At 38.5% G+C, this 16949-nt stretch overlaps 1 protein-coding gene across 1 annotated transcript in view; it reads left to right on the forward strand.

Annotated features, from left to right (window-relative positions):
- Positions 1 to 334: 334 nt before the first annotated feature.
- Positions 335 to 16949, forward strand: part of ADGRV1 (adhesion G protein-coupled receptor V1) — a 618101-nt gene continuing 601486 nt past the window's right edge. Inside the window, exons 1-5 of the mRNA XM_027774960.1 lie at positions 335 to 365; positions 6270 to 6520; positions 9777 to 9926; positions 11003 to 11098; positions 13975 to 14079. Coding sequence (XP_027630761.1) covers positions 335 to 365; positions 6270 to 6520; positions 9777 to 9926; positions 11003 to 11098; positions 13975 to 14079 — 633 coding nt within the window. The remainder of the gene's footprint in view (positions 366 to 6269; positions 6521 to 9776; positions 9927 to 11002; positions 11099 to 13974; positions 14080 to 16949) is intronic.

Raw genomic sequence — 16949 nt, forward strand, 5'->3', positions numbered from 1 at the left:
GTATATACAATTTCTACAAAGTCTATTAAGAGAAAAAGTCCAGAGGAGAGTGGAGGAGAAGGGATTGCGGCGTGGCCATCCCCCCTGGGGAGTGATTTCTTGCTTTCTGTCTCTCTCTCTCTGTCTTTCTGGTGAGCACATGTGCCCTATAGCAACAAAACCTCTCAAAAAAAAAAAAAAAGAATTTTATACTGTAAATCTAGAAGGTGGTCACAATTGCATGACAACAGGAAAGATAGCTAGTGTGATGTCCTTTCAAAAATACTCGGAGAAGATGAATACTGTTTAGTGCAAGAATGGGGGAAGAAGGATCTTTCACAGGGTATATCCCAACATGAGTTTGCAGTGTCACAGATTGGAGACTGGTGGGTAAACATTTGTGTTGAAAGTAACAGAAAGCCTGACATAAACCAGCTAAACCAAAAAATGTAATTTATTGCCTCATTAGCAGAAAAATCCAGGCTAAAACTGGATTCTGGAGCTTGATTATTGAGTTGTGGCTTCTTTCTACCTCTTGGTCTGTTCTCAGCCGTGTTGACTTCTTGTCTAGATTGTGGGGGAACCTGAGCCCAATCATCGTGATCCCAATCCAATAGCAGAGGGAGTCTACATCCCTATGCTTACTCAGAAGTCTTCAGAATTGTGTCTTCTTGCTTTGATTGGTCTGATCTGAATCATATGCCCATACTTAAGAGTCTCTTGGAAGGAAGGAAGGATTGTATTGTGTTGTCATTGTGTCCACAGTGGTTAGTGCAGGGTGTTACACAGTATAAAGCAGGCCCTCAAAATGCAGATGTTATACCAAACTGTAAGCTACTCTTCAGAAAGTAGCCAGTTTACACTGGAAGATCTAATATGATATATTCCAGCTTTTAATTCTGATTTCTTCTTTTTTTTTTCTCAGAGTTGTTGGGTAAACTGATATAATTAACAAAATTCAAGAACCTGAGACTTTGTACCTGAGTATTATCAGGACTCTGTCAGACTTCATAGTGTAGTTCAGGAAATAATCAAGAAAGTACCCTAAATCTCATTATTGTTCTAACATAATAGGGGATCTATTAAGAGATCAACAATCTTTTGGCAGAAACAGTTTGAATTTTCTCTGAATCGTACCAAGCAAGAGTAGGAAATGTGAGAACAAAAATGATAGTTGGAAAAGAGAGGATTTGAAGATCATGCCATTATAGAGAGGAAGAAAGAAGTTAGTGATGTTAAAATTATTTTTTCGCACTGGTGACAAAATATTAACGACATACATTATGGTCTTTAAACAAATGTTGCTTGAAATTCATTTTGTAGAGAAGTTGAATATAAGTGGTCTGATGGTATATACAATTTCTACAAAGTCTATTAAGAGAAAAAGTGACTTGACCCAAGTTTAGACTTACTTGTTTTATCTACTACAAAAGCTTGATCTTCTGAGTTTAATAAAAAATAAAGGCAGTTCCCAAAACTAGATGTTTAGTGTGATAGAAGAAAATGTATCTAGTTACTCAAAAAAAAAAAAAAAAAAAAAAAAAGAAACTACTCAGCATTTGTGTAATTATGCCTGTCTTCTAATGGAACTTCATTTTCAAAGCTTTTTTCATCTTTTAACGTCTATGGAATGCCAACTTTGCCCCAGCAACTTTGCTCACAGTGTGATAAGATCAAAGTAAAGGAAATTCGGTTATCAGTGATGTCATAGAATCTGAGGCATTTCCAGTCATGCTTGTTTGTTCATTTTACATAATCCCAAACTCACTGATGTGGACCAATTTAAAATGAATTTACTTACTTAAACACAAAATCTTGAGGCTCTAATTGCCTGGGAAAATGTAAGAATGCAGCATTTGAGCTCATTGATCCTGACATTAAAGATGCTGTTAAATATTTAAAGTAGTTTAGACAACTGTAATGTCATTTAAATGACTGTAATGTTTATCAGAATAAGAAGGTGCAGACTTTTAGGAGGCTTATAACTATGCAGTTTTACTATGGTGTTGGCTATTACGCATATGTTTTAAATGTTTGAATACTTGGAAGTATGTAGCGTAAGTGACCTGTCACGTGTTTCAAGATGGATATGTGTACTTCGTAGGAATACAATGTAAGAGGCAGTGTAGTGTCATTACTGGGTAGGAAGTCTGGTGACAGACTTCTGGATTCAAATCCTGCCTAGTCACTTACTTGGCTGATTAACACTGCATATATTAACTAACCTGTCAGTGCCTTAGTTTTCTCAGCTATAAAATGGAGTTAGTAATACTGTGAAGGTTAAATGTGTAAATGTGTGAAATACTTAAAACAACCCTGTGTAAATGTTTACTGTTAAATTAATTTCTAAAGGTCATTATAGTTTTTCCTTAGGATGCATGGAATCTCTTTTTTTTTTATTTAAGAATTTTTCATTTAATTTTGTTATTTTTTAATTTAGCCAGAGAGAGAGCAAGCGAGCGAGAGAGAGACAGAGAGAGACAGAGAGAGAGCGAGTGGGAAAGGGAAAGTGAGAAAGCAAACCGTCAGGTCCAGGACCTGAACCTTGGTTAGCCATGTGGAGGAGTCCAGCCCCTTAACCACCATGCCACCTGCTGGCCCTTCTTTCTTTCTTTATTTTTTAATAATCATTTTATTTAACTTTATTTATTTATTTAAATTTGACCATTTGGTAAAGAGTGTTAGATAGCTCATCTAATTATTGAATACTGAGGGTTGAAAGCAATGATTATATGGGTACTTATGTTTTCTGCTGTGTATAAAGTGCTTTCATACCATTATGAAGTTGAAAAATCATTAAATTAGGCTGCATTAAGTTGGGGATGTCTGTAGTAAGTTCATGCACGTGGCTTTGAAAATTTTAGTAGTTAACTTAAAACTACAAATATGGCCTTTTGTGTATTCTAGAAGTATGCTCTGGGACATACTTCTCACACTTTCTTCCCCTTCTAGGCCAGTGCTTTGCAAAGTGTATCCCAAAGATGCATAAGAATGAATAGGTGTGCTTTTTAAATGCCATTTCTGGTGCCTCCACCCTAGATCAAAATTTCTGAGATGGGAATTTACCATTTAACAAATGCCTAATTCAATTCTGTTTTATTTTATTTTTAAATACCATGCACCTTCCATTAACTTTTTGAAGATCGTGTATTTCTGTTGTTTTTAGGTTTTTGCCTTAGGGTACGTGAGCTCACTGGAGAGACACAGAGACAGTGAGAGGGAAAGTACGAAATCAACCCTCAGGGCATGGTCATGCTGCAGTTCTTTCTCTTTCAGTCTGCCATTGGGATTCTGGGCATGTGTGCATATGCACCAGGGATGATGCAGGACTTGAAACATGGTTGACCATGTGGAAATCAGCCCCTTAACCACTATACTACCTGATGGCCTCTGAGTTAATTTTTATGTGCGACAGATTTTGGGAACAGTTCTCAGTTGTTCGTAATTCCCTCTTCTCATGCTGTAATTTCCCTTTCACTCTTTGAACATCAGATGTTTGAGTACACTTTTCCACACTCAGTAATTGATAAACAGAGGTTTATTTACTGCCCTGCTTTGGAGGTTCAGGTTCAAAGAGCTGCATCTTGTGAGGATCTTCTTGCAGGTGGGACTCTGCAGAGTTCTGAGGCATCACAGGGCGCCATATGGTGAGACAGATCAAGAGCATGTCTGTGTGTCTGCTCTTATAGTTACCAGGAGTCAGTCAGTCACACGGATGACCTCGTCCAATCCCGATTACTTCCCAAAGACCCCATCTTTCAGCACCATAATGTGATGAAGTTTCCACTTTCTCCACACAGGAATAGTGGCTCACCGGGTTTTAACACATGAATGTCTGAGAGACACATTCATACCAGATGTTTTACTTTCAAGCTCTAGGTTCTATGACATCACCTGTTCAAGGGATTGAGGTTTTTCTATCAAAATCACTGTAGACCAAAGTTGGTCTTTTTCTTTCACAGCCAAAGCCCAGGTTACTCTCTTCTCACCCCTCCATTCTGTATTCTCTGCATGGGCTCTAGTTCATTTCTTTCCTAGTATTTGTCATAAGGGGATATGTGAGTGGAACCATTCTGGCTTTAGAATTCCCAAAAAGATGTTCTCCAGTTGGCTTTCCTGTAGCTTAGATCTATCTGCTCCCAGTCATGGAAGTATGGTTAAGCATGTCTCCACCATATTTGCTCTTTCCAATCCCTTTCTCTCACCTTTTCTACTTTCTTTCTTTTCATGACTATCTCTGGATTAGACGCCAAGGGATAGTTTGCAGCTGTTGAAGGAGACTGACTTATTTTTTCTCCCAAGTCTCTTAGCTGCATCGCAGACTTGCCTGAAGAGAAGGGACAGATGCAGAAAATGTCCTAGTCCTCCGTAATCTCTGCCCCTTTTGGCTTAAGACCTCTTTCTGGACTCCATCAGACCTCTGCTTCGCTTTCTATGCATTTTACAGTCAGAAAGTGTGAGAGACAGCAGTGTGCATTCTCGGACTAAATACACCTGACTGTGAAAAATGTCATTTAAATCCTAAAATATATCAGGAGCTCCTGTATTTGGTGATTCCTAAGTATGGAGCCATGTGTAGCCATGTGGAAATACCACATACATGAACATTATATTACTTCTTGGCCAAGGTAAAGATTAATAGACATTTTGGCTCACAGAGCACATAATACAATTCTCCTTTGAGATGCATGAACTTGTTATGTTCATGTGGCTGATCACATAGATCCACTGGAATCTTAATGATCCGTGAGAGAAATTGTTCACATTATTTTTAGCAGTACATCTGCATTACAAAACATCAGTGCTTTCAGGAGGCCACTGTGCGGTTGTGCTTTTGAAAGCACTTGAATCACACGATGCCGAAAGTAGGAACAATATTGATGACTAGTGAACACACACATATTGTATTAAAGTGAAAACGATAGAAGTTAAGGAAAAGTAGAAAATACACACGTTGCCACCTTTGCTTATTTTAAAGCAATGTGGACGTTTTCTAAGAAGTGGTAAGTGCCAGTAAGTTCTGGAAGTTTACTTCTCCTTAGAAAGGATTAGCAGTTCCTTGCAATAACTGAAAATTAAAAAAAAAAAATTCTCAAATACTATAAATTAGAGAAGAAAGACTCAAACCAAGAAATCTATTTATTGCTACAGCTTTAGCTTCATCTGTTTTAGTTTTGTCTGGTATTTTCCATTCTCATTTTGTAAAAGGTAGGGTTTAGGGTCAGCCATGATCTGGGCTTAACCAAGGCAGTTGGATTTCACATGAGTAACCAGGTGGTTTAAGTCCCAGAGTAGGCAGCTTGAGAAACATGCCAGGCTATGTGTGTGCTGTGTGCCCTAAATTCCAGGACTGCAGTGTGACCATCCCCACGAGGTGCTGTCTGTCTCTGGTGAATGCATGCATCTGCCCTCTGGCAAAAAAAAAAAAAAAAAAAAAGCTTAGATTTAATTTCCATGTTGCTGCTTAGGTTTTCCTTAGATCAAAGTATATATATCAATCATTTTTCTTTTCTTTTTCTTTTTCTTTTCTTTTTTTTTTTGAAAGAGAGAGAGAGAGAGAGAGCGAGAGAGAGAGAGAGAGAGAGGGGGAAGCACCACAGTCCCCTTCCCCGAACTTCTCGCTAGTCAGGGTCTTAGATGCATGTACAGTAGTGGGTTAGGTTGACTTGGGATCCAAACCTGCTATTGGGTGTGTGGCTTCCAGCACTGTAGATCAGTATGCTACTGCTTACACTACATGGCTGCCCCCCACTCCCCTTTTTAAAGTATATTTTATTAAGAGAGAGACAGAATAAATGTAAGAAATTAATTTCACAAGTAAGTCTAACTTAACTATTATCTTGGTATAGAAACTGAAGAACAAGAAATAGCTGTAAGTAGAAAAATGAGAACTATAAGAAGAGACTCTGATTTTTTAAGTTTTGTCATATGGCCCATGTGCTTGTCAGAGAGAGACAGAGAAAGAGAGATGGAAAGTGAGAAGCACCCCCCACCCAGGGGGGAATGGCCATGTCATAGTCTCCTCTCTTCTATTCTCCTCTTGGGATTTTTGGGCATACATGCTCATGTGCCACATGTGTCTTTTTTTAAACCAGTGGGTCCGGCACTTGAACCCACACTGTTGGCCATGTGGCATCCAGCTGCCTGAATCACCATGACCACCATGGCACTGACTGGCCCAGAGGTTGTACACCTGTCATCACACATTTGAGTTGGATAGCTTAATAGTTGATGTTTTTCTATCTTAGTTATTTGCCATCTCACTATTTACTGTGTATTTATATTTGTAGACAAAAAAAATCTAAGAAAATGTATTAGGTATGTTTCATTAATATTTCTCTCTCTCTTTTTTGTAGGGATGCCCTCTGCATCTGTTTTAGTAAATCTTCTTTCAGTTTTACTCATCCCTTCTGTGTTTGGAGAAACAGAAATAAGGTTTGCTGGACAAACAGAATTTGTCGTTAATGAAACAAGTACAACAGTTATTCGTCTTGTCATCGAGAGGGTAGGAGAGCCGGCAAATGTTACAGCAATCGTATCGGTAAGAAATGATTGCACTTACATTCTTACTGAAATAGGTATGAAATTTCTTAGTTTCAATAGCAAGATTTTTTTTTTTTCTGTTTTGAGATTTTGAGTAGATTCATTATGGTAACATGATTTGCAAATAGCACTTTCATTCATGTCGCTTATAAGTGCAGAGTACTTCAAAGAAGCCATGTGCATTTGATAACAATATTTTAAAGATACATGTAGATCATTTAAAAGTGTTCATATATTTATTTTAAAACAAGAATATTTTATCTTGGGTAATTTGGGTTGTAACCATTTCTTTTCAGATATCTATTCATAGTGTAGTTTAGAGAAAAATAGGGAATATTTTAAAGTAGAAAACTGTCCATAGAAAAAAATCTGAGTTATGTGGGAAAGCTCTTCTGGGCTAAAGTAAGTACATTAAGTAGAAATGACATAAATTTGTTAAACTATTGATCTGTCTTTCATACAGTTTAGTTATTGGGTCTAGATTATGTATGCACAGGTGTTTGTTTTTTGTCAGAAAGTCATGTTATATAACCATTACAGATATTGTTGTATTTCAGGTTCAAAGTACTTGAAATTTTGTTTGCAAAATGAAGTTTTAAGTTATAGGTTAAATGATCACATTATGAAACATTGTAAAAATAGAAAAAGAAGAAAAACTACCTAGAAAACACATTTAATATTATAATATTATACATTGCTCTCAGTTTTTATTTAATTTATAACATATGACCTATGTTTATTAAATTTATTTTTAATTTGAGTATACAGTGTATGCGATAATCTTTTTCTTATAATTTTGGCTGTGCTCTGATAATTTTTTAGGTTATTTTTATCATTTTTACAACCTTTCTTGATAGCATTGTTTCTACTTCCTCATTTTGCTTCAGCTATTTTTCATTGACATTACTTGCAGGTTTTGCTGTTATTTTGATGAAACTGTTTACATGTATGTCAATTTTTGCCTGTTTTAGATTGTTAATTTTTTTTTTTTTCGAGAGGCTTTTGCCATAGGGCACATGTGCTTGCCAGAAAGGCAGAGAGAGACAGAGAGACAGAAAGTGAGAAATCACCCCCCAGGGGGGATGGCCGCGCTGCAATCCCTTCTCCTCCATTTTCCTCTTGGGATCTTGGGCACGCATGCACATGCACCTGGCATGAGTTTAAGCCACCGGGTTCGGAACTTGAACCACAGTTGACCACATGGGAGTTCAACGACTTAGCCATTACTCCAACTGTTGGTCTCAAATTTTTTTTTAAAGACTTTTGCAATAAGTACATGTTCTCGCCATAGAGAAAGAAAGTGAAAAATCATCCCTCTGGGGAAGGGGCAGGGAGACGGTCATGCTGCAGTCTCTTTTTCTCTATTCTCCTCTTGTGATTTTGGGCACATGTACATACACGCCCAGTGTGATTTTCATTCCACCAGGTCTGGGACTTGAACCATGGTCAACTATGTGGGAATCCAGCTCCTTAACCACCATGCCACCTTTTGGCTCTGTTAAATTATTTTTATAGATTGGATTACTCTGGTTTTCTGTTTGTTTCAGTGGCTCTTGATAGTGCTTTTGAAAGACTGTGCCATTTGCCATAGTAAGGTATGAGTATGGGTTTTCCAACCCCCTTGACAACTCACTTGGATTTCTCATGTGTTTAAAATTTAATTTACTTCTATAAATGAAACTAGAAATTGACTAAGATTTTTCTATACTTGTCCATCATTTTTAAAATGAAATCATATACATATATTTTTTCTAAGTAGCTAAATTATTCATGTTGAGCTCTTTAATGAAAGAAATCTCATTTGGATTTGCATAAGAAACTGCTTCTTTGTAATTTCATAATTATTGCTCCTCTGAGAATCTTATTAGCAATGCTGATTTTACAGAATAAGATCTTTAAAAGTTAAGGAAAAGTTTATAATCACCAAGAAGTTTGGAATCCTTTAAAAATTGCATCTTTTATTGGAGTCATGGGAGAATGTAAATAAAACTTCAGATAGAAAATTTTGGAAAGATGAATTTTTTTGAAACAAATAGGGAAAATAATTGATTTTTCTTACTGTTCTCTTCTCTTTTTTTTTGAGAGGTTTTTAACCTCAAGGTGTATGTGCTTGCTGAAGAGAGACAGAGACAGTGAGAGGGAAAGTGAAAAATCACCACCTCCCCCAAGGAGGATGGCCATACAATCCCCACTCCTCCATTCTCCTCCTGGCATCTTGGGCATGCATGCACATGCGCCTAGTGTGATTTTTCAAGCTGTCAGGTTTGGGAGTTGAACTGTGTCAGCCATGTAAGAGTCCAGTGACATAACTGCTTTGCCATCTGCTGGCCCAATAACTGACTTTTCTGACACCATGTTTTTGGCAGGCAACTTCCATAACATCGTTGTGAGAATCTTATCTACAGTTTGTCTTCTTGTTAGGCTTGCTGCATTATACAACTTAGAGGCAGGGGAAAAAAAAAAATCACATCATCACTTTCCTATGTAAATTGCCTTTTCATTCCCAGCATAAACAAATATTTTTGTATAGAATCCTTCCTTTTTTGAAGAATTATTTATTTAATTTTATTTATTATTATTTTAGAAGTTTGTCCAGAGAGACACAGCGAGGAGAGCGGGAAAGTGAGAAAGTGAGCCTGCAGATCTGGGACCTGGCATGGTCGGCCATTTGGGAATCCAGTGCCTTGGCCATCATGCCACCCTTGACCCCAGAGTCCTTCCTTTTTTACAAATAATTATTTTATTTAATTTTAAGCAACCCACCAGGTCTGGGACTTGAACTGTGGTTGGCCATGTGCGAGTCCAGTGCCCTTAACCACCCTTAATCATCATGCCACCTGCCAGCCCTGAGTCCTTCCTTTTTTTTTTCCTTAAGGAATTATTTTATTTAACTGTATTTATTTATTCATTTTAATTAAACCAGAGAAGGACAGAGTGAGTGAGAGAGAGAGAAAGAAAATGAGAAAGCAAGTCACCAGGTCCGGGACTCAAACTGTGGTCAGCATGTGAGAATCAAGCGCCCTAAATCAGCATGCCACCTGCTGGCTCCACAGAGTCCTTCCTTTTTAATCATGTTTTTTTTTTTTTTTTCCCCTGAAGATGATTTCTACCAGTTGTTCCATCGTTTCTGTGCATTTTATTTATAGACTTACGTGCCACTTGATTTATGCTTTTTCTCTTGATACCTATCAGGATCCGTTTTCCTTGTCCTAATTTGTGTTAAGTTAGAATGACCTGTGTTTTGCATTTGCTAGCTGTATGGAGAAGACACTGGTGACTTTTTTGACACGTATGCTGCAGCTTTTATACCTGCTGGAGAAACTAATCGGACAGTGTACATAGCGGTCTGTGATGATGACCTACCTGAGCCCGATGAAACCTTTACTTTTCACTTAACATTACAGGTAAGTCCTTCTTCCGACCTTGATGTTAAACTCACAAGAATCTTGTAAAGCTTACTTATATAGAGATAAGGCAATTCAGTGACTTGTGGTTTTCACAGTAGTGACACCTCTTTGGCAATTCCAGTCTGGTTATTCCTCAGACGGGCTTGATTGTGCAGTTCGTGTTTGGATCCCTTTGGCTTACTTCGGAATTGTTGTGACAGATGCTCAGAAAACCTTGTCTTTCCTTTGGCCCTTTTCTCTCTTACCCCTCCCCCACTAGCAGATTCACAAAGACCGACCATGACTTCTGAGTTCAGAGGAGAAAAGGAGGCATGGAAGGGAGGTCCCTGTGTCTTAGAATGCACTGAGTACCCCTGTGGAAAATAAAAACTTGAATAACCCAAGAACTAATTGAACTTTGTGGTTTGATGTATTAGGTCAAGACAGTTATTGCTAACACTGTTGCCATTACGTTTTCTGAAGAGCATTGAGTATTTTTTTAGAATAATTGTGTAAGTGTAATCAAAATTTTTATGAAAATGATACTTGTAACAATACTATTGTTACTGGTTACTTGTAACAATACTATTATGTATTATTTTTTTTTGAGAGGTTTTTGCTATAGGGCACTTGTGCTCACTGGAAAGACAGAGAGAGACAAAGAGACAGAAAGTGAGAAATCACCCCCCAGGAGGGATGGCCACACTACAATTTCTTCTCCATTCTCCTCTCGGGATCTTGGGCACGCAAGCACACGCGCCTGGTGTGAGTTTAAGCACCTGGGTCTGGGACTCGAACCATGATTGGTTACATGGAAGTCCAGAGACATAGCCATTGCTCCAACTGCTGGTTCTATTATATATTATTAATTATGTGAGTTAATGGTTTTCAAAACTTCTTTGAAAAATTCTCATGGGGATTTCTTTATCCTGCTGACTTAATTTGAATGTGGTTTTGTAACTGGTACATTGAAATTATATATGTATTTTTATTCATATTCTGAATAGTGACTTGAAGACAGAGATGCTAGTAACATGGTCATTTTTTTCCTTCTAATTTTAAATTGTCATTTTATTTGGGGGTTTTTATTTTAGAAACCTTCAACAAATGTGAAACTGGGATGGCCAAGGACCGTTACTGTGACAATATTATCAAATGACAACGCATTTGGAATTATTTCATTTAACATGGTATGGTTACAATTTGATGATCTTGTCATTACTAGAGAACAGATAGTGTCATCCTGCCTTTTAATGTTGAAATAAAAACGTGTGTCATCACTTCTCAGCCTTGGGCTATGATCAAGTGTGAATAAAACCTGCTTTATCTCAGTCCCTGTTGTACAGTCTGTGGACTGTCCGTTTGTTCTCCCTACGATTTTTGCCAATTGAGGGGGCTGATCTGATCATAGTCATCTCTTACTCTAATCTCTCTCTGCTAATCGTTCCAAGTGACTCATTTCTTACCTCCCTTGGTTAGTCTGCAGCTTAAATGTGTACCCTAGTACACATCAAGCCTCTTGCTTAATTTCCCCAAATGCCACTTAACAAAAGCATTGCCTATTTGTGCGACTCTTCTGAAAGTTTGGAGTGACTTGAGGATGAGAAGACATATCAAAAACATACTGAAGAAGTCTACATCAACCTTAAATTTGAATAGCAGACTTTTTAGCTCTTCAGAATTCCATAGTCAGTCCTCAACGTGAGATTTTTCTCATAACTAATAGTTCCAACTCATCCTTATCAGTTGTGCTTAGCAGTTTATTTTCTTTCCCTTAACATTAAATTCCTGTGCCTCTGGTCAATTCTGTGTTCAGAAGGTTTTATCTTTAGAAGCAAACACAGAAGACGTCCTCCTTGAAAGAAATTCTTTCAGCTCTTAAAATTTACCACCAGCTCAATTGGATTTGGCCACTGAGTGTTAAACTGTAACCACCTTTCTGATCTGAAGTCTTTTTGAGTTATGTATTAGTTATCATTAATACATATGATGCTATACTTCCCAGCTTTTTATTTTCCAGTTTAGGTTGTGACTACGATTAGTTGTATGTCATTTTTTTAGTATCTTAAAATTTTCTTTGAAATAAGGTAGGCAGTAGATAAATATCACCTTTATAGTTGCATAGCTTTATTAAAAGAGTATTTGGGGTGGCATGGTAGTATGGTGCTGGACTGCCACATGGCTGACCGTGGTTCGATTCCTGGAACTGGCGGCTTGAAGCTCACGCTGGTTGCATGTGCGTGCATGCCCCCGATCCTGAGAGGAGGACGGAGGAGAAAGGATTGTGGCATGGCCATCCCTACTAGGGCATGATTTCTTGCTTTCTCTTTCTCTGTTTCTGTCTCTCTGGTGAGTGCATGTGCCCTCTAGCAAAACTCTCTCTTAAAAAAAAAAAAAAGAGTATTTGGCTAACCTCAGTTTAGTAGATATTTGGTAACCTTCATTAGGTTGTTATTTGCAAATACTAATTCAATTAATTAGTCATTCCTACTTAAATGATAGGATTTATTAGTTATGAAATAGCCTCCCTTAATTGCTTAATTTCTATCTGTACTGCTTTCTCTCTCCACTCACTTCCGACTTATCATCCCTTGTACTGATTAAAGGGATTTTTTGGTGTGTCTTTTTGTTTATTTCTTTGACATCATACATCTTAGCCTCTGGGGATGAACCTTAGTTTCTGGCATTGGTCACAGGTCCCTGACTGGTATGGTCTCAGTGCCTCCAGACACCCTCTGACCTGCCTCAGGTCCTTAAATGTAAAACTGAGTAACTATTGATTTCACAGTAGGTGCTCAGTAGTCTGACTTTGGTGCCTAGCCTTCGTGAGGGTTATTTTAATAATGATGATGTTGATAACAGCCAACATTTATTCAGCCGTCATATGTGCCAGGTACGAGGAGAAAAGCGCTTGATGTGAATTATCTCAGTGAAGCTTCATCATAATCCTTCGGGACAAGCATTCCTAGCCCCATTCATGGATGAGGGTACTGAATCTTAGTGTTACCCAAGAGATGCCACTGTTCCTTAGCAGGTTTGCATTTGGCTGCTCCCCTGTCCCTTCTCTTTTCTCAGTCCCAGCTAGCCACGCCATCACACCGCAGCACTGGAAGTCCTTGTGCGTCCTTCCAACTACAGTGACCTCGTCCTGAAAATCATTAGCCGTTGTCTGCTCTTCAGTGACGAGTGGCTGAGGAGGGAAGAATGGTTGGGAGTAAGGCCCAGTGGTGGTCCCAGTGACCCGCTTCCTTGGTCTGGAAGCCTCACTCATCCTGTGACCTACCGAGCACTGAATTAGTCATCTTTCAGCTACTGGGTTTTGTTTTCTTTGTTTTACGTACAAAACATCATGTCATGACTTTCCAACGACCCAGTAGATAAGCGTGACGATTCCTCAGCAGAACAGCTAGCCAGTGGTAGAACCAGGACAAAACCTGCACTTTTTGCCTGACCCATTTTATGTTCCCTTTACACGTTAACAATTTTTTTTTTAATTTTAAGTTTTTGCCGTAGGGGGTATGCACTCTCCAGAGAGAGAGAGTGAGCGGGAAAGTGGGAAATCACCTCCCGAGGGGTTTGGCCATACTGCAGTTCCTTCTCTTCCATTCTCTTCCTGGGATTTTGGGCATACAGGAACACATGCCCAGCATGATTTTCAGGCTGCCAGACCTGGAATTCCAACTGCATTAGGCTATTTGGAAGTCCAGTGTCTTAACAACTGTTCCATATGCTAACCCCATTGTTTTACATTAAAAAAATACATTTATTTATCTATCTACCTTATTTCTTGGGATTTTCAAGCCTCCCGGTCTGGGATATGAACCAGGTCAGCCATGTGGGAAACTACTGCCTTAATCGCCATGTCACCTGCTGGTCCTTCTTTTACATTTTTAAACGAGTTTATTAGCTGCAGTTAAGTGATGCTAGGAAATACCACATTCTTATAGTAAAATGTGCATTAATGTTGTGTGTGGAAATGTAGTATTTCTAAGGTATTAGCTTTTACCACCTCCTACATCTGATTGATCAATGCCTGATTGATCAATGTGCTTGCTCTTCCCAATAGCCTTCCTCAATTACAGTGAGTGAACCCAGGGGCAGAAATGAATCTGTGCCTCTTACTCTCATCAGGGAAAAGGGAACCTATGGAATGGTCACTGTGACTTTTGAGGTAAGTGTACTTTGAATTCATTTTAAAAGGTAACTCTTCAGAGTTACCAGATGGCTAGAATTAAGAAAATCAAAGTCCCTTTGTGTCGTAAGTATGATACTTAGTAAAAATAAAGGTAAATATTTTTGTTATCTGCTAAATCTCATGGTTAATAAAACAATGTTTTCCTTGCTGCATGCATACACTATGTTTATATAAAGCAATGTATCATTTTAGATAGGGGATAATAATTCACAAAATAGAATAATAATTTTTTAACTTTATTTATTATTATTATTTAATTTGCTATAGGGCATGTGCCTTCACTAGAGAGATAGAGAAATATGGAGAGAGAGAGAAAGAGAGAGAGATAGGGGAAGTGAGAAAGCAAGCTGCTACATTCAAGACTTGAACCTTGGTTGGCCGTGGGGAAGTCCAACACCCTCACCACCATGCCACCTGCCGGCCCCAATAATGTTAATTCTACAAAACAGCCTTCATGATAAATTTTCCAAGGATATAAATTTACAAAATACCCACAAATTACTTAGGCTTCTGTGAAATTATTTAAAATGTTGTCTTCTGCCATTATTTTCGGCATACTTACTGGGTGCTGTGAACAGCAGTTACACTGCCTCTTGGTGACCCACTGTTTTGCTACAGGATGTAGCATGAATCAGAGAGGCTGTGGGTATGTGCCCTTCCCAGGCGCTAGGCATAACCACGCCATTTCACTGCGTGCTGCCGCATGTCTACCATCGTGTCATCACATTGCTGTTTGATTTTCTATCTTAATAATTGTAATATTGGGACCAGCCTATGGTGTAGCAGTTATATCACTGGACTCCCATATGGCAGACTGCAGTTTGAGTCCTGGACCTGGTGGCTTGAAACTCATGATGAGCACATGTGCGTGCATGCCCAGGATCCCAGAAGGAGAATGGAGTGGCCATCCTCTCTGTGGTATAGACACCCTCCCTGGGGGGTTGATTTCTCCCTGTCTTTGTCTCTCTCTCTCTCTCTCTCTCTGGCAAGCACATGTGCCCTAAGGCAAAAGCCTCTAAAAAATTATTGTAATATCAAGAAAATGGATACTTGAGTTTATGTAACATAAATCTACTTAGGTATAGAAGAGTTTTGCTCATGCTCGTAGGTCTCTATATCAGAAGGTGGGTATGTAAATTACATAGTGACAAAATAGCATAAGGCAATAATGCATGAAAAACATAGAAAACACTAACTCGTAGTCTGGCAAATTCTGGACAGGAAGCCTTAGCAGTTTTTTTATGAACTTAGGACTACATATTTAGTTAATAAATTTTGAAAACATTTCTGATAACAAATATGGGGAAAATTACAAAATAATTGGCTATAGAAAGGATAAGGAATCCACATTATAGGGTTTTCAACTTGTCTTCGAATGTCTAAAGCTATTTCATTGGGTGTGTAGCCTTTTGTTTTGTTCAAATAATTCTAGGAAACATTTTTGTAGCACTTAATGTCATTGGCTGTTCTCAGTGCTTTACAGTGGTTGTTACTGCATATAAATACCCACAGTCCCCTAGCGCTCGGTCTCCTGCGTGCTCTTCTTAATTTTTCTTTATAATACTTATCCTTATCTGACACACCCATATTTATTTATCATTCATTCTTCCATTAAATGTAAGATCCACATGTAAGGGAGTTTTCTTTGTTCATTGTTTATATATATATATATTATATGGGACAGAGTGAGAGAGAGAGGAAAAGTGAGAAAGCAAGCCACCAGGTCCAGGACTCGAACCATGGTCGGTCATGTGGGAGTCCAGCACCCTTAACCACCACACCACCTGCCAGCCCTATTACTATATTCTAGTACCTAGAAGACGTTGGGCACTGAGTTCTCAATAATACTTTATATTTGTTTATTTTATGAAAGCTACTTTTAAAGATTTATTTAATTTTATTTGTTATTAGTATTTTAATTTGTCCAGAGAGAGACAGAGAAAGAGAGAAAGGGAAAGTGAGAAAGCAAGCCACCAGGTATGAGATTCAAACCACTGTTAGCCATGTGAGAGTTCAACACCATAACCACCATGCTACCTGCCAGCCCCAAAAGCTTTTAAAAAATTGCCTGAGGGCATTTGCACTTGCCAGAGAAGGAGAGAACGAGAGATAGAGAGAAGAAAGAGAGCCCCCAGTGAGGTGTGGTCACACTGCAATTCCTACTCCACTTATCCATCTTGTTATGATTCGGAGCACATGCATACATGCATGTGGTGTGTTCCTCAAGCCCGCAAGGCTGGGCTCAAACTGTGGTTGACCATGTGGGATCTGGCTCTCTTAACCAGTAGGCCATTGGGCTGACCCAATACTTTTTATTTATTTATTTTTTTAGAGAGAGATTTTTTTTGCTATAGGGCAATGTGTGCTTGCTGGAGGGACAGAGACAGAGAGACAGAAAGAGAAAAATCGCCCCCCCCCCCAAGGGCAATGGTCACACTGCAGTCCCTTCTCCATTCTCCTCTTGGGGTTTTGGGTATATGCCCACACACAAACCTGGTGTGAATTTTAAGCCACCGGGTTTAGGACTTGAACTGTATTTGACTACGTGGGAGTCCAGTAATATAACCATTATGCCATCTGACAGTCTCTGACAGTCTAGTATTTTTTAGAATGAGTGTTTTTATATTACATCTTCACATCTAGCCTGTGAAGTGGAAATTATACTCATTTCAAAGATGAATAAAATGCTACAGAGTTGTTAAATAATTTGCCCTAGGTCACACAGCTAATGGTGGAAATGGTGTTTGATTTTTTTACATAGGGAAACTTAATAATCTCGAATGTCCTTCTCCCATAAAGAAATATAGAGGTTTTTTTTTTTTTTTTTTTTTTTCCCCCCATATTAT

This window comes from Tupaia chinensis, unplaced genomic scaffold, assembly GCF_000334495.1.
Source record: "Tupaia chinensis unplaced genomic scaffold, TupChi_1.0 Scaffold000498_1, whole genome shotgun sequence".
Taxonomy (NCBI): Eukaryota; Metazoa; Chordata; class Mammalia; order Scandentia; family Tupaiidae; genus Tupaia; species Tupaia belangeri.